This window comes from Heloderma suspectum, chromosome 1 (genome assembly GCF_057233095.1).
Source record: "Heloderma suspectum isolate Gila_16-S chromosome 1, 16-S_ref, whole genome shotgun sequence".
Classification (NCBI taxonomy): Eukaryota; Metazoa; Chordata; class Lepidosauria; order Squamata; family Helodermatidae; genus Heloderma; species Heloderma suspectum.
In genome coordinates this window covers 240,949,642-240,976,500 of record NC_139458.1, presented here as the reverse complement: position 1 = coordinate 240,976,500, position 26,859 = coordinate 240,949,642, and the positions used below count along the sequence as shown (strand labels likewise).

The 26,859-nt window shown below is 43.8% G+C and overlaps 1 protein-coding gene across 1 annotated transcript; it reads left to right on the top strand.

The window, feature by feature from the left end:
- The first annotated feature begins 3,112 nt into the window (after window positions 1-3,112).
- Window positions 3,113-23,927, top strand: LOC146358857 (meprin A subunit alpha-like). Its single transcript, XM_084821741.1, has 13 exons — window positions 3,113-3,185; window positions 3,279-3,303; window positions 3,419-3,475; window positions 5,473-5,513; window positions 5,613-5,688; window positions 7,576-7,693; window positions 8,830-9,005; window positions 10,896-11,117; window positions 13,143-13,283; window positions 14,459-14,674; window positions 17,293-17,763; window positions 21,394-21,561; window positions 23,710-23,927. The coding sequence occupies exons 1-13, from the start codon at window positions 3,126-3,128 to the stop codon at window positions 23,736-23,738; spliced, it is 1,800 nt and encodes a 599-aa protein (XP_084677867.1). The 5' UTR covers window positions 3,113-3,125; the 3' UTR covers window positions 23,739-23,927.
- The last annotated feature ends 2,932 nt before the right edge of the window (window positions 23,928-26,859 follow it).

Genomic DNA, 26,859 nt, shown 5'->3' with positions numbered 1-26,859 from the left:
GTAGCCACCCGCCTTACTTCCTTCGGCAGGGGCTCACGGAGAAGGGCTGCTGCTTATGATCTTAAGGTCCGGGCAGGCACATATGGGAGGAGGCGATCCTTCAGGTAACCTGGCCCCAAGCCGTTAAGGGCTTTGAATGTTAACACCAGCACTTTGAATCGGGCCCGGAAATGGACTGGCAGCCGGTGCAGCTGAAAAAGTACTGGCGTAATATGAGCTCACAGGCCAGTCCCTGTTAACAATCTTGCTGCCCTATTTTGGACCAGCTGAAGTTTCCGGACCGTTTTCAAAGGCAGCCCCACGTATAACACATTGCAGTAATCCAGACGAGAAGTTATCAGAGCATGGATAACTGTAGCTAGGCTATCTCTGTCCAGATAAGGGCATAGTTGGTATACCAGCCTAAGCTGATAAAAAGTGCTCCGTGCCACTGAGTTCACCTGTGCCTCAAGTGACAGTTCTGGATCCAAGAGCACCCCCAAACTACGAACCTGATCCTTTAGGGGGAGTGCAACCCCCTCCAGAACAGGTTGAATATCACCTAGCCGGGCAGACGAACCACCCACTAACAGTACCTCCGTCTTGTCTGGATTGAGTTTCAGTTTATTAGCCCTCATCCAGTCCATTACCATGCCCAGGCACTGGTTCAGAACAGCCACTGCCTCACCTGGTTTTGATGAGAAAGAGAGGTAGAGCTGGGTGTCATCCGCATATTGATGGCACCTCAGCCCACACCTCCGGATAACCTCCCCCAGCGGTTTCATGTAGATGTTAAACAGCATGGGGGATAGAATAGAGCCCTGTGGAACCCCATGGCACAATTGCCATGGCACAGAGCAATAATCCCCCAGCACCACCTTCTGGAATCAGCCATCCAAGTAGGAGTGGAACCACTGTAGTGCAGTGCCTCCAACTCCCAACCCAGACAACCTATCCAGAAGGATACCATGGTCGATGGTATCGAAAGCCGCTGAGAGGTCCAGGAGAATCAACAGGGTCGCACTCCCCCTGTCCCTCTCCCGGCAGAGGTCATCCCACAGGGCAACCAAGGCAGTTTCCGTTCCAAAACCAGGCCTGAAGCCCGATTGAAATGGATCTAGATAATCCGTTTCATTCAAGAGTGCCTGGAGCTGTCCTACAACCACCCGCTCAAGCACCTTGCCCAGGAAGGGGATGTTGGCCACTGGCCTATAATTGTTGACATCCTCTGGGTCCAGGTTAGGCTTTTTCAGGAGTGGTCTGATTACCGCCTCTTTTAAAGCGGCTGGCACCACTCCCTCTCTCAAGGAGGAATTTACAACCTCCTGGACCCAGCCGGACAACCCCTCCTTGTTTGAGTTAATAAGCCATGAAGGGCAAGGGTCAAGCACACAAGTGGTCGATCGGACTTGGCCAAGCACCTTGTTCGCATCCTCAGGCCTCAGTAACTGAAACTCATCCAATAAAACTGGACCAGACGGTGCTCTGAACGCCTCTACCAATGGAACTGCATTAATGGTGGTGTCCAATTCATGACGAATCTGAGCGATTTTATCCTCAAAGTGCCGCGCAAACTCGTCACAGCGTGCTACCGAGGGTTCCACCGTCTCTCTCCCTGGCCCAGAATGTAACAGGCCGGGAACCACTCGGAAAAGCTCCGCCGGACGACACTGAGAAGATGCAATGCTGGTGGAAAAGAACTGCCTCTTTGCCACCCTCACCGCCACAGAGTAGGCTCGATAGTGGGCTCTTACCTGTGTTCGGTCAGACTCAGCACCAAGTTTTCCTCCACCTGCGTTCTAGCCGTCTCCCCTCTTGCTTCATTGCCCTCAGCACAGGTGTATACCAAGGAGCTGGCCGGTCTCTGCTCAGAGGGAGAGGGTGCTTGGGCGCGATCGTGTCAACCGCCCGAGTCATCTCTGCATTCCACAGAGCGACCTGGGCTTCGACAGGAGCACCAGCCATACCAGCAGGAAAATCCCCCAGAGCCCTCTGGAATCCATCGGAATCCATTAATCTCCGGGGGCGGACCATTTTAATAGGTCCCCCACCCTTGCAGAGGGGAAAGGCCGCCAGAAGTCTAAACCTCAGCAGGAAGTGATCTGACCATGACAAAGGGACAGATGTTAATTCCTCTACTTTCAGATCACCATCCTCCTGCCCAGTCGAGAAAACCAGATCAAGCGTGTGTCCTTTTATATGCGTTGGGCCAATGACATGTTGGGACAGCCCCATGGTTGTCATGGCGGCCATGAAGTCCTGAGCCGCCCCGGATACAGCGGCCTCGGCATGGAAGTTGAGATCCCCCAGGACCATCATCCTGGGGGTCCTCAACACCAAGTCCGAGACCACCTCCGTCAGCTCAGGCAGGGAGTCTGATGGGCAGCGGGGTGGGCGGTACACCAACAGAATCCCTAATCTGTCCCGGGTACCCAACACAAGGTACAGACACTCAAGTTCTGCACTCGAATGAGCAGGAAGCCTGGAGAGGGAGATTGAATTCCTATAGACCACGGCAACCCCCCCTCCCTGACCCTCAAGTCGGTGTTGGTGCTGCACTGAGTACCCAGGAGGGCACAGCTGGGAGAGAGTGACCCCTCCCAGTTCCCCCACCCAGGTCTCAGTAATACATGCCAGGTCAGCCCCCTCATCCACAATCAAATTTAGGATTGCTTTGGACATTTCTATCTTTGTTTCTTAGAATGGCATCAACACTGGATTTCCCATGATTAAACCCTTACTCAAAAGAAATCCATACATATTCCTAGCTCTGATTTGTGAGTAAATATGGATTGATATTATAAGCTCACAGCAGGGTTGACTTACAGCTGTGCTTCTGTGCACCAAAATAGGATGGCTTCAAACATCCAGATGAAGCATTACTGGAGGAAGTATGTACGCCTCCTGCTTTCTCCATTGCTGCTTCTGAGCTCTGCGGGGGTAGAGGGGAGAAATATATGCACAATAAACTTAACGAGGATTAAATTTAAGTGAACTGGGGGGATCATTAAGAAATGGGAGATGGCTTAAACATTAACTTATGGCTGACTCATTCTTAATGAACACCCTGAAACTGCATACAAAGTCCACTGTATATGGGTTATTTATATGGTGCCCTCAGTCAGTCACAACCAGAAGTCTCTAAAATGATTTCGTTTAGGCTTCTGTGTCTGGCAGGATTGGTGACCATTTCTTCTACCTTTACAGTATGTTAATCTTCTGGATGTTTTCTGATGATGTAAGGCTGAGGTTTTATTCTGTTTGCATGGGTTTCTAACAGTTTCTTATTGCCATTACAGATCAGGAGGACAGGCGATGATGAAGGTATACCGGACTATGAATGTTAATCCATTCTGGAAGTGGGGATGTGCACAAACTGAAATAATTGTCTGGAAAAAATTACATACCTTGCTATTAATATCCTTGTTTATCAATTTAGTAGTGTCCACCTCAGATGAAGGAAAACCAAGACAGAGCATCCCAGAAATCAATGCAGGTAAATAAATTTATTCCTAGGCAAGTGTGCATAGAATTGCAGCACATTCGTTAACACTGATCCACAGCCCTGGACTCAAATGGTCTATTCTCCTGTCACTCGTCATCCCCATTGGTTATACAAATTAATGAGTCTCACAATTAGTAGTTGTGCTTGTGTCAGGTTTTGTAACTGTTCATCTTTTGCTATTTGCCTCCTGTACTGCCTGCCACACAAAATATAGAAGAGGATAGTCAGGACACATTCCAATTCCCAAATCTGTAATGGTACCATTCAGTAAGTTTAGGAAGTAAAGTAGCAGCAATTTTTCATCAGGTTTTTGTGTGTCCTCGGTGAAATTGGTTATAATTTGGACCATTTGCTTTCTAACAGTATTTATCTCACTTTTACCTGAAACACAAATGATATGTATATTATATACTTTCCTGAGTTGGGACCATCTTCAAGACTTTAAGGACACACTCCTATGGCCACTAGTCAGTGGCTAGATGGCCATAGGATTGGTCGGTTCCTGGGAACCGACCTCGGGTCCTACACTCTGAGGTCAGTTCCTGGAGAATTGACCTCCACCCCCTCCTGTGCCGCCTTGTAGGCAGCAGAGATTGGCCCTGTGCTCTGTGCTTGGCAGAGCAGCGCAGAGTAGGGAAAATGAGGCATTCCCAAGGGTGGGCTGGGCTGGGGAGGGCGGAAGTGCTGGTACGACACTTTCTATGTGTCATCCAGCTGCCCCTTCCCATGCTCTGAGGTCCTGCAGCTGGACAGCCAAAATCGGCTGTCTAGCCGTGACAGCAGGCCAGTGGGAGTGGGGAGAAGATCTGCTCCTCACCACTCCTCCTGCCCTGCACTGGATAGGTGGTGGCCCCCGGGCTCGGAGGCGACTGTCGATCCAGATAGGATTGCTCCTTCTGTAGTATATTTCCCAGCTTCTACCAAAGACTTCGTATGGGCAACACAATCCTATGCATGTCTTTTCAGAAATAAGTCCCACTGAGTTCAGTGAGGCTTACTCATTAAGGAGTATGTTAAGCGTTGCAGCCTTAGGCTGTTCATCTGTTCCAGGAATTTTAAGTTTTGCTCCTGGATGTCAAAGAATTGATTTAAGTAAGAAATCAATAACTAGATCTCCCTGCTAACTTTTCTGTTTATCCCATTTCCCATAATACAATGAAATTGATAGCCAATAATATATTTGTTTAAATATTGTGGTATGCAGTTAGTTACAGAATGTAAAGTATTTGGGATTATTTGCAATATCTGTAGGAATATAGGAAGCTTCCATACATCAAGTCAGACCACTGAAGGCATTTAAATTACCATGCCAGATTCATAATATAATTACATCAGTCTCTACATGTGGAGCATCATTTGGTTTAGTGTGTCCAGAGCCTAACCATATTGTGTGTCCAGAGCCTAACAGTATGTCTGTCAGTCTGTCTCTCTATGTGGTTCCTCAGATCCCTTTCTGGCTTGAAAATCTACTGAAATAGACAAGGTCTGGAAGCTGCAGCCAAAAGTTTGCTGCCGAATGAGAATTTTGAGAGTGGGACCTGTGACGAGACATTCCTCACAACTGCAGAGCAGACCTGAATCTTATCTTCCACACCATCAGTCACTTTGCCATTAGACACACTTTGCTCAAAGATAAAGGAGCGAAAGTGCAGCATTTCCTTACTGGTTTATGTGTGATAACTATTACTTCAACATTAGATGAGACACAACAGACATATTGGCCATAATTCTTACTTCACAGACCAGATTTCCAAGAACACAAAGCACAATCTTTTACACTGTGTAATGAATAACCCTGCTTGGGTTCCACAGTTGGTTCCACAGTTTGTATGTGTACTTAGGTTTGGAAGTCAACTGAAAAGTAATTACCAGATCAAATAGTTATTTTCTTCTACATAGCCAATTAAAGACATTGTTTAGAGAATAGGAACTAGTGATCCCTTGATAGAATGCATTACTCTTGACAATTTTAAATTATCTCCTTTTAGCAACAGGAAGGAAGTTCTTTCAAGGTGACATTATCTTGCCGGTATGTTTGGTTGATCTAATTATTTGGGGAGGTTTTAAAGAGTATTTTTTTAAAACTCACATTTTTTTTTAAAGCTCACATTCTTAATTTCCTTGACAGCTAGAAAAGAATGCACTGAGGAACACCTCCTACAGATGGAAATTTCCAATCCCTTACATAATGGGCAACAGCTTGGGTAACAATGTCTTTTATATTCTACAACTTAATTGACTATCAAATTGGTTTATTATGACTTCATACAATTTTGATGGGTACTCTGGATATTACTGGGTGAACTCCAATGTTGTGCAAGTGGAAGGCAAACTTGCAGAACAGATCCCTTCCTGCCTACAACCCCCTGAACATCCTGAAAAGCCTCTCCAGAAAGTCAGGGAGTGGGGAACCTACAGAACATTGTTAAATGTATTTTATGGGGCTGCAGAAGAAGAGGGGAATCACCAAAAGCGAGAACCTTGTGTAAATGTTGGAGGATTCCTCCACCGAATTTTAGGCTATCCTCCTCACACACACACACACACACACACACACACTGCAGCTCCCTAAGACACTGCCAAAATGTTTAGTAGGTCCCCCTGACTCCCTGGGGAGGCTTTTTTGAGGGTATAGGGGGCTGCAGGGGGGAGTGGGAGGGAAAGGTTCATTGTGCAAGCTGCCTTCCCCTTGGACACCATTGGATTTATCTCCTGTGTGACAATGCCTTACAGTGCAATCCTATACATGTCTACTCAGAAGTAAGTCCAACTGAGTTTAATGGGACCCAGAAAAGTGAGTATTGGTGGATTGCAGCATCACTAATTAGCTACCAACACATTTCCCTCTCCTGCTCCCACACAAAACATTTCACTTAAAATCATAACCTGCTTCTTTAAAACAGAACAACTCTGGCAAAAAATACTAGAAGTTTAAAAACAAAACCCTTATAATTTAAAAATATTTCTTGGTTTACTTGGTTTTGTAGTTCTGATTTAAAGGAGATGTCTAAAAGTGTGAGTTTTTCAGTTTTTAGCAATAATAAATGACTGGCTACATCCCATCATTGAATAAAATATTTCATATGGGAATAGAGATTATTTTGTGTAAGGTTTATGACACAGTGCAAAAGAAACCATACTGTAATAGCCAAAAGCAGTCCAATTTCTGTACAAGGTGAACAGTAGTGTTCTCTGAGTCATAGTCTTTCATGTTTTCCTCTAATTAGGCAGGACTGGACTATAGACTGGACATTTAACTTAGTTTCCAGCCCAGAAGAAGAAGCCCATCAACCAATTACAGCACAGTGTCCATGGGAGATGTGCTAGAACATGGTCCAAAAGAGGCATGGAAAGGAGGAATAGGATAGAGGTGCAAAGCATTTTGATCATATACTCCCTCAATGATGAATTCCCCTCCCCATGTTTAAGAACGTTCATCGTGTGAGGCAGCAGCTTACATTTTTAAGTTTCTCTACCCTGCTCCAAACCATTGGTGAATGCTAATATGGTTGGTAAAACTCATAATATGATCCTGTAATGAGAATTCTTAAATGTTATTGGGGAGGGGGAGAATTCACAATGGGTATTCAGTTTTTGATGGCATCCCTATGGCAGGCGTAACACCTGTTCTTTCTCATGCTCACTTATCATGCTCACAACATGACTTTTACAGGAGGTGAGGTAGCTGCAGAGTCCCGTGGGAGCACAAAGCTACAGAAGAGGTGGACAGTCTTATTTCAGTTTATATGATAATCTTCATTTGCTGCAGGAAAACTGTAACTGATAGATTTTTAACCAAATTCAGTGAAAATTCCTGTGGCCACAGAAGCAACATATAAATAATAACTTGAATCTGTTTTGCAGCACTTTCTGAAGCAATTCAGATATATATTTTAAAATTGCTTTCCAGAATGTATTTCCTGTATACCTATTGAGTTATTTCCTTGAATAACTCAAAATGCATGATGCTGAAATATCTTATATATTTTTCATTCAACAGGCAGTTGTGTATCTCTTTTTTTTCTGAATATCAAAGATCTAATCTAGCTGTTGGGTGCATGAGGGTATAAAACAATGTTCCTGTCTTTCAGACCTGAATACTAAAGGTGTTATCCTGCAGGCATTTGAAATGTTTCGACTGAAATCTTGCATTGACTTCAAACCCTACGGAGGAGAAAAGACATTTCTCCAATTTGAAAAGCTGAATGGGTAAACTATATGAACTAATTGCATAGTGTATGAAGAGATCAAGTGATCTGATTAGTTATGAAAAATTAATATACCTAGTCTATGCACATGAAAATGTCTTGTGTTTCCTCCACCAGTGGAAGGTCCCTCTGCCCAATTCATAAGAATCTCTCCTCCACACATACTACAGCTCATCCCATTCAGCAGGGTATTCTGACTCTTTGTGTAGCATTTGTAGGGGGCTGGAGGGGCTGCCATGGGTAGGAGGGGCCAGGGAAGTCCACTTCCAGTGCCATTGATCTAAGTTAAATCTAGATCCAGCCCATTATGAAGCCAATTGAGTACTCCCTCTTGATACAGTTTTTCAATTATACATCCACTTTAGGCTACAGGGTGTATGGCTGATTTAATTGAAATGTCCTGTATTCTTAAGTGTATGGAAACATGCTTTTAGACCTTTCTCTACTGCTCATTTTTACTCTGGTTTTATTCTGTTTTAAACTTTTAAGTATTTTACATTATGTTATAACATTTCATATTTTAGAGTTTCAAGCTTTGGCTATTAAGTGATATAGAAATATAATATATACATAAAATAAAATAGCCCTTGTAGGTCACTTCTCTGCTTTCTGCTCACAATCTGTTATTTGCAAATCCTGCTGGAATTATTCCCTTGATTTACGCCATAACATACATGACAATCCTATCTATGTCTACTTTGAAGTTAGTCTCACTGAATCAGTGGATCACCTAGAATATTAAAACTATGCCAAGACACCCTTCCTGAACTTTCCCTCCTTTATCATCCATTGTTACTGTGCTGCTGTGGTGCAAAATCATTGCATCTGTGCTCAGGGTTCCCAATCATGGGAGCTCTGTAAGTATGTTCAGCTCAATGTGCTTACAAGCCCCTATACAGATATTCACACCCAACACATGAATAATTGAAAGAATAGTAACTGGGGATTCTGTTTGGGTTCTATAAGACGGCATCAATAACTTCATTGAATTGCTAATATATGTAGGAGAGGTGGCATCCTATGTTGGGCAAAAGGAACCCTTATAGTCTTAGCTGTGATTTGGCTCTTTTTCCCACCCCAAATTGATGCAAGTACTAGATGCTTTGTTCAGTAACCTGGTTTTGGACATGTCAACAGATGCTGGTCTTACGTGGGTGATCTTCAGTATGGCCAGTATGTTTCTATCGGATCCCGTTGTGAATATAAAGATACTGTGGAGCACGAGGTCCTGCATGCTCTTGGGTTTTATCATGAACAGTCACGGAGTGATCGAGATGATTACGTTAAAATTTGGTGGGATCAAATTATTGATGGTAAGTATTAATTGTGGGAAGATAGGGGAAAAATGTTGGGAAAGTTCAGGTCCTTTGAGATCTCTTGTGGCCAATTTTGAAATCGTATTACTTCATCTGGATGCTGAAATTGGATCTCAAAATTCTAGATTTGCCCAAAATCTGCCCACCTAAAACTGGCTTAATAAGAACTTACTGGTAACTACAGCCAGTAGCAAGGGTTGTCCTAGCGTAATGCAGCAGTGCCATGCCCTGGTGTAGCTCTGCCATGAGCAAGGAGGAGGCAGACTGGCCGGTGCATTTCTATGGCGGGGGGGGGGGCACGCGCACACGCACCAGATTCAAGGAGTTCAAGGCAAACAGTTCTGTGTTTTTCTTGCCTAAAAGGCGGAATGGCAAATCCACAAAACTCTGCACCAATTATTAAGGAAGAGAATGTCACCATACCTTTGGCAATATCACAGTGTTGTGATAAGTTGCTGTAAGGTCCTTTTAAGGATCCATGCTTGGGTTTCCTGCCTAGAGCTGAGGCCTCACAATTTCACCGTAGTCCAAATGTCAGGATATCACTGTTTTTATATATTTGATTTATTTAAAATATTTTTATCCTACTTTTCCAGTTGATTAGTTGCTCATAATGACTACAGCTAAACACTGAAAGCAATAATCTACAACATTTACTTAAGACAATTAATATTGGATAGCTGAGCAGATAAAGCAATCCAGAAAATGAAAGAGGAAAAACAAAAGGACAGAAGAGTGATCCAGTGTCAGCCAGGCCATGGGCCCACTGAAATCAAAGGTCTTCACATGGTGTCAGGACACTGCCCATGTAGGAACCAGGCAGTTCTTCTAGGGCAGCATCTTCTTCCATTGCCTGGCTGTTGCTACTGAGAAGCTCTCTCTTTCATCACCACCAGCCAAATCTCTCATGGTGGTGGGAAATGGAGAAGGCCCTCTCATGCTTAACTGAGGGGACAGGCTGATGTCTGTTGAGGGAGGCAGTCCTTTAGGTATCCAGGTCCTAAACCATATACAGTTTTAAAGATGACAACAAGCACAGATTGAGCTGTGGGAGGCCTGGAAGCCATTGCAGTTAGTACAGAAATGGAGTTACATGTGCCAAAATATTGGACCCAGTGAAAACTCTCTCTGCTGCATTGTGCACCATGTCAAGTTTGTTTGTTTGTTTGTTTGTTTGTTTCATTTCTATACTGCCCAATAGCCGAAGCTCTGTGGGCAGTTTCTGGATACTTCATAGACAGCCCCACGTAAAAAGCACATAGTAGTAATCCAAGCTAGATATAAGTAGGATGTGTGTTGCTGCGGCCAGATCTGCCCCCTCTAGGAATGGCCACTAAACTAAACCGTGTAAACAGATTCTGGTCATGGTCACCACGGTCCAGGAGCAAAGCTGAATCCAAGATCACTCCCAAACTGAAAATATGATTTTTCAAGGGAAGTGCAACCCCATCCACAAAAGGCTGAACCCCAACCCCTTTTATCAGCAGTCTAGTAGCAACTAGTAGCATCTATGTCTTGTCTGGCTTATAGTTCAGTTTCTTAGACCCACATCCAGTCCACTACCTGTCTCTCTCTCTGTCAATGATTCTGAACCTCCATAGCCTCTCTGAAATGTGATAAAAATATAAGATATTATTAACACCTTACTCCAGATCCCCAGACAACCCCCCCCCCCAGTGGTTTCAGGTAGATATTAAACAGCCTGGGAGACAATATGGAACCCTGCAGGACGCCAGGGGCCAGAGGACAAGCTGAACAATCAGATCTATGATCAACGATTGCCTGTTTTTTTAATCAAGAAGATTTTCTTGCACATCCATATGGTAAAAACTGAATATAATGCTATCTTCAAGCTTTCCTAACAGCATGGGTATCATTTGTTCCTAGGTCAGGCATATAACTTCGACAAATATGATGACAGCTTCATTACTGACCTAAACACCCCATATGATTATGAATCAGTCATGCATTATGGACCTTATTCATTCAATAAAGATAGCAGCATCCCCTCAATTACAACTAAAATACCAGAATTCAATAACGTGATTGGGCAAAGCCAGGATTTGAGCAGAATAGACCTAGAAAGGCTTAATCGCATGTACAACTGTGGTAAGTTGATATTTCTTCGTGCACTCAAATCCAGATTGTTTTGTAGTCTGCTATTCAGTTGGGAACAAACAATGGAATCTTGTGCCTTTTGGTATTCTTGAGCAACAAGCAGCAGGTGGGAATCTGCGTTACTGTATTTTATGCTAATTATGCAGATGGTGGAATATCTTGCCCCAATAACAGTGATTGATTGATTGATTGGTATTTATGAATCACTTGTATTAAATAAATTTCTAATGTGACCGCAATAGGAAAATATGAAATTGTTCTAAGCACAGGATACTAGAGAGTCAAGACTGAAAGCAAAAAAAGAGGAAGGTTGCACAAGAGAGAAAAATAGGGGAATATTCATATCGATGAAATGATCATTCTGGTAACACCTATCTGAAGGATTTATGCTGTTCCTTCTTGTGCAAATGTTACGTCTTCTTGTACAAATCCTTCTTGCACAAATCTATGCCACATCTACACCTTGTGTCACATCATTACAATTCCATCATGGTTACGCTATATCTGTCTTGCTCATTTATAACTCGTAGGATATACAGTGGCATTTGTTGTGGTATATTGGATGATGTGGAATAAAAAGCAGGATAACTGCAAAAGCTGTGTACGGAATGTGTAATGTGCCCCAACAATTATTAGTGCACTTCATTACCACTGTAAAGCAGTTGTGTAGATCTAGCTCTGGTCACCAGGAAAGGCTAGGTTGGTGTGGGATGGAGCCACCTTGCTTGAGAATGCCTTATTTTTTAAATATCTTTACAGTGCTTAGAAAAGTTTAAGTACCATATAAATAGATCATTATAATGGTGACGATATTAATAAATAGGAGCAGAGTATGGGAAAAGGGAAGGTTAGCAACTGGCTGATAATTGGCATAGTCATCAGGATCGTAGGAGGATTTTTAAAAATAAGTGGTTGTATAAAGGAGGCTTGGACCACTCCCTCCTTTAAGAAGGCATTCACTCTCTCCTTGATCCACATAGCGAGGATTACTTCCGCCACATACTATAAGCTAATACAGGCCAGAGTCATGCAAACAGGATGGCAGCACTTGTTCACATCCTCAGGTTGCAATAACTGAACACCATCCATACAAAAATGATTAGATGGGGCTTTGGATACACCCCCTCTCCAAACTACATCAGGGTGGAATCAAAAGCACCTCAGTGTAACATTTGAAATGGTTAGTTAAGCAAGTCACACCCCACACCCCCACAGGTGGGGACTTAATTGCAAAAGTGCCTGCATCTCTTGAAAGAGTTCCACTGGATGACACTTCAAATATAGGGTGGTGGCAGAAAAGGTGGGCTGGGCAAGCAGCAAGTGGCTGCCTGACCAGAAAATGAATCCAGGCCCTTGAGTGGCGCCATCGAACATCAACGCCCCACAAGAGTGACCTCAGCATTCAGCAGGACCCAGTCCACCCCAGCCAGTCTCATACACACACACACAGGGCAAAAGCTTGCCTTGGAGGCCAGGAAGGCTACAGCAGTGCAGTGGATCCTTGGGTGGGACAGGCCCACCCGCTCTCATGTGGGGAGGGGAGGTTTAATTCTTCCCTCCCCATCTGTGACCCCATGAAATCCTCCCCGCTCTGCCATCATCACCCAGCATTTAGTAGTAGTTAGGAAAGCCCAACTGGGGCTTTTAAAACTACAGCTAACTGGTGTATTCCACATTCTAGAGAGTGACTAAGACTTCAGCCTGAGCATTTACTGTGTCACCTGTAAACTCCCCAAGGGCTATCAGGAATCTTTCAGGAACCATTAGTCTCTAGGGGTAGATTATCCCAATTGGTTCACCATTTTGTGTGTGGGGATAGTGCAGCAGTTGAGCCTAAACTCAACCAGGAAGTGGTCTGATCCTAATGGAGCTGATTTTGTAAAAAATGTCCTACTCTCATCTCTAACCAGTTGTGAAAACAAAGTCTAGAGTTGGGAGATTTTTAGGCAGCAGGCTGGCACACTTTGTTTTAATTTAAAAGGTTTATTTTCATATATATTTGTACATACCCTACAGCTTCTAGTCTTACCCTCCTTGACCAGTGTACCTTTGAGTCCATCAATATCTGTGGCATGGTGCAGAGTGGAAAAGATGATGCTGACTGGCAGCATACCCTGACTACAGCTGGTGACAACAACTTGGAGGACCGCTGTAAAAGTAGGGCATCACTTTATACTTTTAATATAGTAACTTGGAAAATTAAAAATTAATGTTATCATGTAGACAAAAAGGGCACAATCCACCCAAAGTTAAGTATCTGTCACATACAGTATATTTTACAGTGGGAGAGATTAAAGTATATGCATAAATCTCTCCCACAGAAAAAAATGGGGCTTCAATGCTTAATAATACCCAAAGTTTCTCAGAAGGTCTTCGAGTGTGGCTGAGCCATCAGCATAGAACATGTTTCCTTCGGGGGAAATATATAAACCAAGGGTCAAAAGTTGTTCTCCAATGATTTTGCTGTAACCACATAATCTAATTATCACATAATCTAATTTGAAATTTACTGGTTTCTTTAAATTGGAGAGGGGGAGGGTATATAACCCTTACAGTTTTAATGTTGTTGTGATGTGGTCAGCAACTAATGACTCCTCAGATGACTCCTCTGGCATATATTTGTTTGCCATGTGTTTAACTGACAGTAGACTTCCAATGGTCTCCTGATGCTGATCAGCCTCACAGCTTACTGAGGACAACTGCTATGGGTGTGGAGGAATAAACCTGAGAGGAGACATGGGTTTGTGACAGGCAGCCACTCCATCACCTACTTTTCTATAGTTCCCTGTAAATGATATGGCCATATTTGAGTAGCTGTTAAAGATTCATATATTCTCATGGCAGTTTGTGGCCAGCAACCTTGTGTATAGTAGGTATTGCAATGAGACAGAGGTGAACAGGGAGAAGCCGACTCCCTCCCCTCTCTCGCAGAAAACAGTGCTGATGGGGGAAGCATGTGGGCTGCCGCCCCTAGAGGTACGTGGGTTATTTGTTTCTGTAGGATATATGCACATGTTACATTTTGCAAGTGTATCTTACGTTGCAGTTTTATCCATAATACACAGAAAATAGCTTCTTTGACATTACTGTCTAAATGGTATTTTGCTATTTTCCTGTGTTCCATATTTATTATTTATGCCTTTGTAATTTAAAGAGAATACTAGCTTTTTCTTATGTTGTGTCACTCTGAAAAAGCGTGGGCACTAAAAATGCAGAATTATCATAAGGATGCCTGTTTAGCACAGTTAACTCCTACATTAATTCCTACATTATTGTCCAAAATTCATAAGAGCCTAACAATGTTAATAAACCTACCTGCATCTGCTTTGTAGAGAGGGGATATTTTATGCACTTGGATACCACAGCAGGGCATCCAAACGAAGCAGCCATTTTGGAATCCCGCATCCTCTACCCAAGAAGGAACACAAAGTGTCTGCAGTTTTTTTACAAAATCGATGGCAGTCCAAAAGATGAACTCATTGTCTGGATTAAAAGTGATGATGGAAGTGGAAATATTAGGAAGATGGCAAAACTACATTCATTCTATGGTAAGCCTTGAAGTCATCCTTAAAGCTTTATTTACAACTAAGCATTCAGTTTTATGCTTTAATGCTTTAAGTAAGCATACTAGGTATCCTTTGGACTTTTCATACTCAGAGTCTTACTGTTTGCTCTAGGAAACAGTAAGAATGGGGCTTCTATTGCAGGAACCATGGAGCTCCTGCAGGATCCTCTAAGAATAGAACTACAATGTCAGGAACTATAGAGCTCTGTGAGAGTGGCTCCCAAAGCAGCATTTTAGAAAGTAAAAAGTAATAAAACAACTGAGTGGCAGGGACTGGGAAACTGTGTGTGTCAGGGAGGGGGAAGAGTGTGTGTTTGAGTGTGGGTGTGAGTTTGTGAGTGTGCGCGTGCACACTGTGTATGCAGGAAACAAAGTGCTTGTATCCTCATCTTATAAGTTAAAGGTACGATGCAGAACCATTCAAGTTAATGGGGAATTTTGACTTTGACCTCAATGAAATATGGATTGCACTCCAAAAATGTGGGATGGATGTCTTCATAAGAATGTTTTCCTCCCATAATCTCATTAGAATATATAATAGGGGCATTCAACCAAAATGGTGGAGAGCAAAGAGCCAGGAAAGCTCTGTCAAAATAGGATCTGATGCTATTTTCCTTAGTTAATATTGTATAAGGCAAGTAGTCACTGGCATGATTATAATGAACTGTGTAAGAACATCTGTGCCCTTGGCGGCTAGTCCGTGTGACTACGTCTGTGTTAGGTCTTTGAAATAAAAAAGGCTGTATCTAACAAAGAACTCTCAGGATTGATTACATGATGACAGTCAAAGATTAATGTAGTCCATTTTTTTTCTACTGTGAGTGTTGTTGATTATTGTGTTTAGGTCAAACAATCTATTAGATGGCACTATATTGCACTGCACTTCATTTGTGCAACAAATTAAGATCTAAAGGTTGGAATCCAGGGGCTTTTCTACACAAGGCATTTGTCATGCACTCGTCATTCCCTACTCACGGTTGTTTATGGGTTCTTTAGATGATGTCCTGACCCTCACTTTTACTTCTGTGTCTAAAGAGCATGTTTGGCGAGTTTTTAAAGTTTATTAACAGCAGAGAAAGTGCAGTATTTCATTGTAAAAGTGAAAGAAAATGCTTTTTCAAACTTGTGTATTTGCACTATTCCGCTATACCACAATGCCACCTAGAGCTTATGTAGTGGAAAAGCAGGAAAGGAAACATACTTCATGTAGTGCTTGGATCTCAACTCTGCGACAAAACCAAAAGTAGATACAGCGTATTAATAGTTGATTAACAGCCTTGTGTAGAAAGGCTCTAAGAGCCTATTAAAGTGAAGAAGCCAATGTGGAACACTCTTCTCACACAGGGGGCATCTAGATGGAGACACTTTCTGAAGCTATCCCTTTTAAATCTGGATTTTCATGAAATCGGGTTTGCTCCTCCTGGGGCAAATGGTAGCCAGTAAAGGAGTATATACATTTTTTAAAACCCACTTTCACAGGGCAAACGGCACCTGCAACTGCATTAGTTATGGGTTGAGTGGGCAGAGTCTTGCAAGTAGAACTGAACGTCATCAACTGTGTTGGTGCGGGACAGCGAATGAGAGGACTCTTGCTCCCCATTCCCATGCTCAGTGAAGTGCAATGGAAGAGAGTTACCTCCGAGTAAACATGTGTAGCCAGTGCCTCTCCTCCTGGCCACCATTTCTCAGCAGGAATAAGGATCATTTGGGGGTGATCCCTTTTAAGAATTGTTGAGGTTATGCGCATGTTCGCAACACAACACTTTCAGAGCAACAGGGCTGGCTCCCTGCCCCCTCCCTGCTCCTGCGCTCAATGAATATTCAGAACAACAGGCGTTCTCCTGATCCCTCTGCTCCTGTACTTGGCAAAGAGCAATTGAAGGCAATGAGTTACATCCGGGTAGACATGTTTAACCCTCTGCTCTCCCCACCTCATGCAACTTTCCCTTCCTCCAGTCAGCACCACTCCCGCAGCTTGTGCCAAAGCCAGCTGAGATCATACAGACTCCCAAACTGCACTGAAGCCACTGTGACAGGAAAATCTGTCACAAAATGAGGTCGCCGTCTCTCCCCCTCCCCGCCCCTGGATTTACAGCATGAAAAGCTGTGCTAGCTACAGAGAGGGGCATATGTCATGTGCCCAAATCATCTGGGAGATGCAGTAGAACCAGAGTAAATGCCCCATGTAGATGGACCCACACTGACATTGAAGCTTTGTTGCTGGTGTTTAAGCTTTAAATTTGGGGCATACTCATATAACTAGTTTCTTGCTCCCCCAGCCCGCTGAATTCTGAAATGATACAGTTATGTGAAAGGATTGTTCCATGTCATTTTCTTAATATCTGAATGAGGCCTTTGCTATGGGTGGGACAGGTAGGTTCAGACCTTTAGCCATGAATTTACTGTGTGGCTTTGCTCATGTCACCTGCTTGTGCAGCCTGATCTTGCGCATGTTTACTCAGACATAGGTCCTAGTGAATGCAATAGAATTTATGCTCAGGTGTTCACAGAATTGCAGCTTTAAAAGCATCAAACTTCTAAAGTTAATACTGAAGATATTGATGTTGCAAAAATAACAGGTTTTGCTCTTTCCTTTTACAGCTGATGGAGAAAAGCAGTGGAACTTAGCAAGCATCCCTTTTAACAGCCAGACCAAATTCCGCTATGTTTTTCATGGCATTAAAGGAGATCCATCCACTTCTACTGGTGGAATTAATATTGATGACATCAGTTTGACTGAAACACAATGCCCCACTAACATCTGGCAGATAAGAAACTTTACTTCTGTTTTACACAGTACCTCCAAAGGAGACTATATTCCAAGTCCATTATTCTATAACTCAGAGGGCTATTGCTTTGTGCTCAGGCTCTATCCCTATGGTCTACCCAGCTCAGGTGGAAGTTACTTGGGAATCATGTTTGCTCTGTGTAGCAGTGTGAATGATGGAGGTCTGGAGTGGCCAGCTGGAGATAGACAAGTGACGTTCACCATAGTTGATCAAGATCCTGACCTCACCCAAAGGATGTCTGCAAGCCGGAGCTTTGCTACAGATCCTAACCACCAACTTTATAGTAAGTCTAAGAACCATATCATTATGTGTGCGTATGTGTATGAGGATGTCTGTTTGCTTCTCTGTCAATGCCGTAGATCCAAGACCATGAAATCTAGACACCTGTAACTTGACATGTATATAAAGAGGACCCTGCATGTGTGCATCTCAGAGTTATTTGGGTTTAAAGACGTGTGTGTGTGTGTGTGTGTGTGTGTGAAGTCTGCAGTACCATCTTCAGTCACTAAGTGGAAGACTTCCACTCAAAAGAGTTTGAAGCCAGCAGGGAGTAGTCTGAGGGCCAGAGTTTATGGCTGCCACCTCCCCACTGCTGTGGGGCAACCCTCCTCAGAAATGGAGTAGACAAAGCCCTCCCTCAGGAGGCTGTAGGGATGCACCATGGCAGGGGCTGTGCCTAGGGATGCCAGCAGCCATGGCTTCGCTCAGACAGGGTGAGCCCAATGTGTCCAGCTGTGACAGCTACATAACTTTACTTGGAGGCTTTTCTGTATCAAATTAAAGGCTGTTTCAATCCATGCAAAGTGATGTACTTCTGCACATATATATGGCAGGATACATTCCCAGGCTATATAGTTGATTCTTGTTAGACCCTGCCCCTCACTGAAATTCATGGTGGTGGCAAAAAATATGGCAGTTTAACACTATGGAGCAGTAAATAGGTCAAATTTAGCTTGTTTACAAACTAAATTTGACCCACTTACTGCTCTGTAGCAGTTTGCTACCTAATTTTGGCAGCAAACTGCCAGTTGTTTTGCTGCAGGTGTGCTGTCTGCATGGGTTCTGGAGCGGGGGGAGGAAATGGCCCCTAGAGCCCCTGAAGTTGCCCTGATATAAATCAATGTGACTATACAGACCTCCATTTATTGAGGATCACAGAATTACTGAAGCTGTAGCCTGGATTTGCTGTTTGTTTTTTGATCAGATATTGAGCACGCGTACTCTGCAACCTTGGCACACTTACCTAGAAGGACGCTGTGTTGAACACTGTTAGACTTACTTCTGAGTAAACATGTCCAGGATTGTAGTGGTAGGGTCTTTGCGGGGTAGGGCATCGGGAAGGGGTGACAACGATCCAGGACAGAGTTATGTGCTTAAGCCCCTTTGAGTTCGTATGCTTAAGCACATGTAACTCTGGGTGTCTCTACATTAAGCCCCCCAAAACAAAACAACCCTGCATCCTTTCCAGGGCTTTTTTGCTTTTGCTTTCTTTGTGGGATTAGGATGGGCTTCTTTACACAGCAGACACATGGCTTGCATAGAGGAAGTGCCTCCCTCCCTCCCTGGTGTCAAGGGCTCCTTGGAGGTCTCTCTCTGTCTAAACCAGTAGCCAAGTCCAGACACAGACAAAGGAATTCCTTTCAAAGCTTTATTCTTCTTTTACAACTTAACAACTATACCGATTGCAACTAGATCTGAGCAGCACAGTACCAATGCCCTAAGTTGGAACAGTTGGTCCCTGTTTGAAAGGGAATTACTGGCAGACCCCTGAACTTAAGGACTAGGGAGAGTCCCTCCCCTTTTCCCTTGGAGCCTCTGGGCGCAGCCGTTGTTCGCGCGCCAACCTGGCACTTTGCCTCCTTTCCGCGCCCTCCATCTGGCGCCGCTCTCTGCGTCTGCGTCGTGCATCCACCAAGCCTGCTATCTGTGCTTGGTCACTCCCTGGACTGCTAACTAAACTAGGAGTGCTGGTGGGAGGAATCTCCGTCAGCTGTGGGCCCTGGGAAAGAGGAGCACACTCCTCTCCCAGGAGCGACTGCTCTTCCACAGAATCAGAACTACTCTGGGATTCTATGGGCTCAGTGTCCACCCTGACACCTGGCATGTGTGCAAAGGAGTGAGCAGGGGGAGTCTTGCTTTCATGGCTTAACTTGTGCTTTACTGTTTCCTCACAGCCCTAGGCACACTTACTGGGAGTCAGCCCCACTGAACTTAATGGGGTGCTCTGAATCAACAGAGGATGTTGCTTCTGAGCTTGGTGGGGTGGGGGATCAGATCTGCCTCCCTTCATCAGGGAGGCATTTTACTCTCTTCTCCCTCCGATCAGCAATCAAGAGACACGTGGTTTGAATCAAGAAAGTCCTTCCTTGGCGCTAAGCTGGCATTACACACTGCCGATATGGTGCCATTAACTTTTATTACTAGTTTATCTCCAATGTTTTTGAAAGTGCAGTAAAGGGGAAAATGTGAGCAAGGCATCCTAGAGGCTGACAGTGTCAACCGCTATGTGTAGATTAAGCCTAGAAAAAGGGTTTAGCAAGGCTGTGTCTAAGGGCATCTCTACACCAGCTTAAAATCCTGCATTGAAAATGGGGCTTTCTGCTTCTGTTTTAAATGCAGGATCACGACGACTCCCTTTTTCACATACTTCCCTCTCCCCCCTCCCCTTCCCCCTCCTTCTCCCCGTATCTGAGTCTTCCACTATCTTTCATTGATCTCGCTCCTCTTCTTGCCGCTTTGACTCTTTTCACGGAGGGAACTCAAGCGGAACACAACAAGGTAATTTGATAGCTCATTATCTGCGATCGATTTAAAAATGGAACGAAGGGCATTTAGTGCAGGAGATGCCCTTGATGATCACGGCATCATGTATAGACCCTGCAAGCTTCTGTGAAGGAGCAATCTCAATTGCAGGATAAAAGCTCCGTGTGAAGAAAGCTACAATCAGACCAAGCCTCATTCTGCCACATTGGCACAAGAGTCTTGTGTTTATGTGCAGCACATCTTACAACACCAGCAAATTTTCCAAAAGCACCCAAATCCAAGGTGAACAAGACAAGTCCAGGCAATAAAGAGCAGGAAATAGAACCCAAGCAAAATGTCAGTCAAATATTGCTTGAGTACAGAAAAAAATATTTTCAGGGAAACAGGTAGGTGCCTGCCAAATATACCAGGCAGTGGTATTCCAGAGATTGGATGAAAGAAATAGAGGTAGGCAGGTCCCATCAGCATACTGAATAATCTCCCCCAGCAGTTTCATATAGATGTTAAATTGCATGGGAATAAAAATGAACTTGTGCCAGCATATATGCCATGGTGCAAACACCTCCCAGAACCACCTTTTGGAATTGATCTGCCAAGCAGGAACGTGACCTACAGTGCTTCCAATTCCTATCCCAGATAGGTGTAGTCATCATCGATGAATGCCTTGGAGGTCCCAGAGAATTAGAGGGCTGCACTGTCTCTACCTTCATCCCCATACACCAAGACAGTGTCAGTTCCAAAACTGGGTGGGGTGGTGCGTGGGGGTGAGGCAGGGGGATTTCACTCATTCCTATTCTCAAGGCTAACTGGTCAGTTTCAGCCCTAGCAGCCAGGCTTCAGGTTTTGCCTCCACATGAGAATGCACATCAAAAATAGATTTTGTAAAATCATGTGGGCAGCACAGCCATGATCCCCTCCTGCAGCAAGACATACTGAGAGGCCACCCTTCCTGTCAGTTGTATTGGGCCATTAGTACCCATTCAAAGTCTACATATCATTATTTGAATCTTAAATCCTTGCATACATCTGGAAGTTAATCCGCACACATGCTGGAAGTTAAATCTTTGCACACATGCTGAAAGTTAATGGTTAATGTATTGATCCATTTCAATGTATTTATGGGTTTCTTTGTTTGCTTTTTGCATCACAGATGGCACACTATTTTGGGATAAACCCTCTATTACTGGATCTTTTGATTCTTTCTACAACCGTTACGTAGGCCCATTCTGGGGCTGGAACTACATCCTACCACACAGTGAATTGCATAGGAAGAATTTCCTAAAAAATGATGAACTGATCATCTTTGCAAATTTTGAAGGTAGAGTGTCATGTTATTGCCAATATTTTTTTTTGACCTCTCTAGAAAATATAATGCCAAGAAACTCAAGGAAGACATAGAATATTCAGATTGGTTGGAGAATTTATCAGAGCTGGGTCAGTTTTGTTTTAATTACCAGTAATTTATTTCCCCCTTTTTTAAAGCTAGCTTTTGTTAAGACACATTAAGAAAAGTCTGAGCATCCTTCCTCAGTAAATCAGGTTTCTTTATCATGTCTTCAGGTTAACCTTTAGAAAGTGAAAAGCCACACACCCCCTCATTAGTGTAGCCCCCACTGCTCCCCACGTTGCTGCCAAATTGTAGCCAAATGTTGGCAGCGCAGTGGCAGTGCTGGTAAAAAAGCTGCATTTTCACTTTAATTTTGTGGAAGCCCCCAGGGCTTCCTGGAACATGATTGTTCATTAAGACAAGGTGTGCGCTCCCCTAGTTTTAAAATAAAAAAAACTGGCTTCTTTGTCTCTGCTGAATTATTCCAAAATTCAGTAGCAATTCAATGGTGCCAATTTTGCCAGTGGAGGCTGCAGCCCCCGGTGGGCTCCAGCAGTCGAAAACTGACCCCCAGACCTTCTGATGTTGCCCATCCCTATTGTAAAGGGAGAAGTCACGTGACTTGTCCACAGACTGAACATGGGGAACACAAAACAGAGCAATGTGACTGTTCAACAGGATGGATGGTAACACTGTCAATGCAGAGGGAAAGCGTATATATAGAGGAGGGCTTGGAAGGAAAGAAAAGAAGTTCAGACCTGGACATACTGAGTTTGAGATGATGACAAAGGCAAAGCCTCTAGGCAGAGAGGCAATGGAGATGTAGGACTGGAGCTACAGGGACTCTCACATGGAGCAGCAGCCTGAGCTCAGAGTGACTTGAGCAATGAATGAGGAGGGTTCAGTCAGATCCATCCTATCAGCACCTCCAGAGGTAGAGGTGCTAGAAATCAACTTGGGGGCCAGCAGTATGATCAGGTCTGAGCCAGAGCCCATCAAATCTGGGCCCCTCCGTCCAGGGAACCCTGAAGCAGTACCTCCAAAGTCTGTACCCTCAGAGCCCCCCCCCCCCCGAACTGACCCCTCTATGCTATGGACCCACACCTCAATGTTGGCCCATCAACAACAGCAGTGAGCCTGGGGGGGATCCACAGAGAGAAGGAGGAGTGCTAGGCTCCAGGCCAGAAGCCTGCCCATTTTAGGGCCTTCCATTTCTCAAGGAAGGGGCAGAGCCTGAGAAGGGTGGTCTGGACCTCAAGGCATAAAAGATTTCTGTTAAATCCCAGTCATTGTCAGAGGAAGTTGCTTACTTGGAGCTCTCCATGGTGCTACAACCGGCGGCCTGACTTGTTCCGCTGCCTGAGAATATGGACAAAGATACTAAATGGAGGCAGTAAGCCAGGGGTGGGGAGGGGACAGGTAAACAGTATGTTGGGGGAGTGAGGCAAACGTCTCAAGCATTGATGATAGGTCTGAATTGACGGTGGCAGCTGCAGAGAGAGGAGAGGACAATGCTGGTTATGGAAGGACTAGAACTCAGAGGCAGAACATGAGGAGGGTGGACTGTGTAGCAAATAAGGTGATGAAGATCAAGCAGAGGCAAGATCAAGAAAGTGCCTGAGGCATTGCATGGGAAAATCAAAGGAGACAAAGGAGAGGGGATGGAAAGTAGCTGGGTCAGTGGGATTATCAACATCATGAATACTGAAATCACCAAGAAGCGGAGTGTGTAACGTCTGATCTGTGGTAGCTGCAGTGATCAAATGACAGATGAATCGCACATGTTGTAATGGTAATGCAATGAGCATACATATGTAGACCAGCATTACCCTTTGGCATTTGGTCTCAGATGTTCTGTCAAATGCAATTATGATTGAGCCCAGACAGTGTCCTGGAGTAATTCTGGGAAATGCCTGGCTTTCAACACTGTAGTGGAGAGGCTAACCACCATTTGATTCTCCAGATGTAAATCAGTTGCATGCGTGGAAACCTGTTTCCAAATGAAAGCCCCTCTTACTGGGCTGGAGCAAAGATGTCTAGATGAGCAGCAAAAGTGGTTCTTAGTAATGTGTTCCCTTCACTTATGCAGAAAAGTATAATGACACTTTCTGTTTTCTCTTCTTTTTCATGTATCTGCAGTTGTTGAAGACCCAGGTAGTATTTTATGAGCTATTTGACTTCATATGTCTGTGGGGTTCTTCACAAGCAAATGTGTACCTCCTGTGGCTTCTTGGACTCCTGAGACCAATTTTCTTGTATACGTTGAATTGTGGATTCATGCTTATTGGCTTTGTACCCCTGAAAGGAATAAAACATCAAAATAATAAACAAATGCATTGATTCATGTATTGTTCTTCTAAATATTAAGGATGCATCTCAACCCACAGTTATGCCAACCATATCTTATAGCCATAGCTGGTGTCTTTATATTGCAAGATCCACAAATACACCATGCTCAAAGCAGTTCAAGGAAACAAAGTAACAACAATGACAATTGTGTTGCACTGGCAGTGGGTCCCACTTCCACAACGTAATTAGCGGAGGCACAGTGAAATGCTTGTTCCCAGAACGGGGCAGGTCAGTGGCACTCCCTTCTGCTAGCTCCACTGACCTGCTCCGTTCCAGAAACAAGCGTTTCAGTGCGTTTCCACTCCAGTGGCGTTGGGAAGCAGGAGGTCCTGCTGGTCCGGTCCATGGGCAGTGGCTGATCCTGCATCATTAGCAGCACAGATAACGCAACAGGCGTGATACATAATATTCGAAGTGATAACATCTATGACACTGGTAGTTCAACAATCCGTTTAAATTTAAACTTTGAATTCATTTAAAGCATATCCAAAGTTTAAATAAGCATAAAATGGTATGGGTAGGGATGTCTATGACCTGCCCCACAAACATTTTGAATGTTATACAAATTCTGTGATAAGGAGACCTCAGTTATATGTGTAGAACATATTATGATAATTAATGAGTATGGACATACCTGGCTATTTTGCATAATTTATTCTGCCATGAGGATCTTGGCTTTCAACTCATCTGGACTTCTGAAGCAGGGATTACAGGGTGGTAGAGTGAGTAGAAAAGAAAAAAAGGTGATGGAGATTAGGGTTTTATAAATGTGTAGGCAGGACCTGGTTTATTTTTTAAAAATTCTACAGCACCTTGCAGATGCCTTAATAAAAATAATACCAGAACAAGCTTTTAGAGGCACAACATGGGCAGAGTGTGTGCGCGTATGTGTGTGTCTGTGTGTGTATACACACATATAAAAGATGACTTTGTGAGGTAACTAAAAAATGTGAGCACACTTACTTGAATGAGAACAGCCTGAATTCATGGTAAGCACAGCCTCCTTTCAATTTGCCCTAACTCAGATTGGGGCTTGCACCCTGCCTCAATGATTTGCAGTGACAGATTGTTGCCAGCCCACTGTCTCTGGCTGCATGGTCCCTCCACCATATGCCTCACTCTCCAGTCCTCTGCTGTATCTACATCTGGTTTTGGATCATCTAGAATACCATGATCCAAGTCTTCAAAAGAAAGACCACCACCATATGGTTGTCTAAGGTCTACTCTCAACAAACTACTGTGTTTGAGGAGAGTTTGGGCAATGCATCCAGCTTGCTTTTGGAGACACCACAGTGATAAAGGTGGGCTGGGCATAAGCTGAAGCGATTCCAAGAGTGCTTCAAGTATGGATCAGATTCTCCTTGGAACTGCTCAGTCACAGATCTCCACAGTCACACAATCACTTAACATTCTCAGCTGCACAATTTCACTGTGGTGTTGGCTCCTCATTAATGGCGCCTAGCACTACCAATCAAAATACATTGCACAGCTATTAAGTCTTTCCCTCCTTAATGAGTGGTAAGAAAAGAGACAGAAGAAACAGTGGGGAAAATCACTTAATTGTTGGTCATACAACTAACTTTTGCTACACTGTGTCCCTGGTGTCAAAGAAGATAAACTTATTTAAAGTTTATTTAGAGTACTTACATGCTGCTTTTCAGAGCAAAGAACAGAGACTGTCCTTGTACGGAGGACAGTACTCTCTTTGAGTGGGGCTGCCCTGTATTTGAAAGCCTCCTCTGTTTGCAGGGTAGACCTGTCCCTGTCCAGTTTAAAGATAAAGAACAATAAGAACTGCTGCTGCCCATCAACAGTGAGCACCTGGACAGCAGACTGAACAGACAGGCACACAATCTTCTGTCCTATGGTGAGATGTACTGTATTTCTACTTACATTACAATCATTCCTTCCAAATTTGCACCAATACATATAACTTTGCACATTTTATTGGTGTCCTCTTTTCTGGTGATTCATAAGTGGCCACCCTAGTAGACCTTCTTCATGCCAGACGTGATCTACCACTAAGCATTGATAGCTTTAGTTTAGCATTTCTGGGAGCATGGGAAAGGCCTAACCAGGCTTCCCTGTCCATTTGTTCCCTATACTGAGTGCTGTCCTTGAATTCATGATGGTTCAGAGAGTGCAGGGGCTATTCCTGCTTTGCAGTACCAGTGTTCCAGCCCTCTGGCCATTGGCCTTCACGGCTTACCAACCCTATCCTACAGGGTCACTTTGAGGAAGAAAATTATAACCTTGTGTACACTGTTCTGAGGTCCTTGAAGGAAAGGTGGGACACAATGTAATAAATGGTGTATCAGATTATTCTCAGGGGCAGGCCTATGGGCTTGTACCCCAAATCTTTTAAATACCTAGCAATGCCCCTGGTTTACTGCTGACCACAGTGGAAATCTCTTTACTCTCTTGTTGATGCCATACCACTGAGGTGGTTCACTCCATAAATGCTAAGAAGATAATTCTGTAGAAATTGAGGTTACAACTATATTAGCTATTCTACAGCTGAGCCTACATTAAAAATGAGCATATTTTGAAAGATGATTGTACGCACTGATTTGTACAGTCACAGTGATTTGAAAAAATGATTTTTACACATTGTGTTCAAATCTTATATTCTGACCTGAAATAATTCTAGAGTTCTTAATCAAAAAGAGAGAAAGTATATCAGGAGTATTTTAGGAACTTGACAACACAAAAATTATAGCAAGGACCCCAGCTGGACTAAATATTTAGCACTATGGTCAATGCAGCCCCAGTTAAAGTTCCAAGAGCCTTCTTACAGGCTCTCTTCAGAGGATGATTCTCCCGGTTAGTCCTTATCTTCACTACCAAGGGGAAATACATTAGCATATTCAACAGAACTCTCTTCCCACTTAACTGGTGTTAATCACATTTCACTGGACATTTAGTGCTCTAGATGTCAAG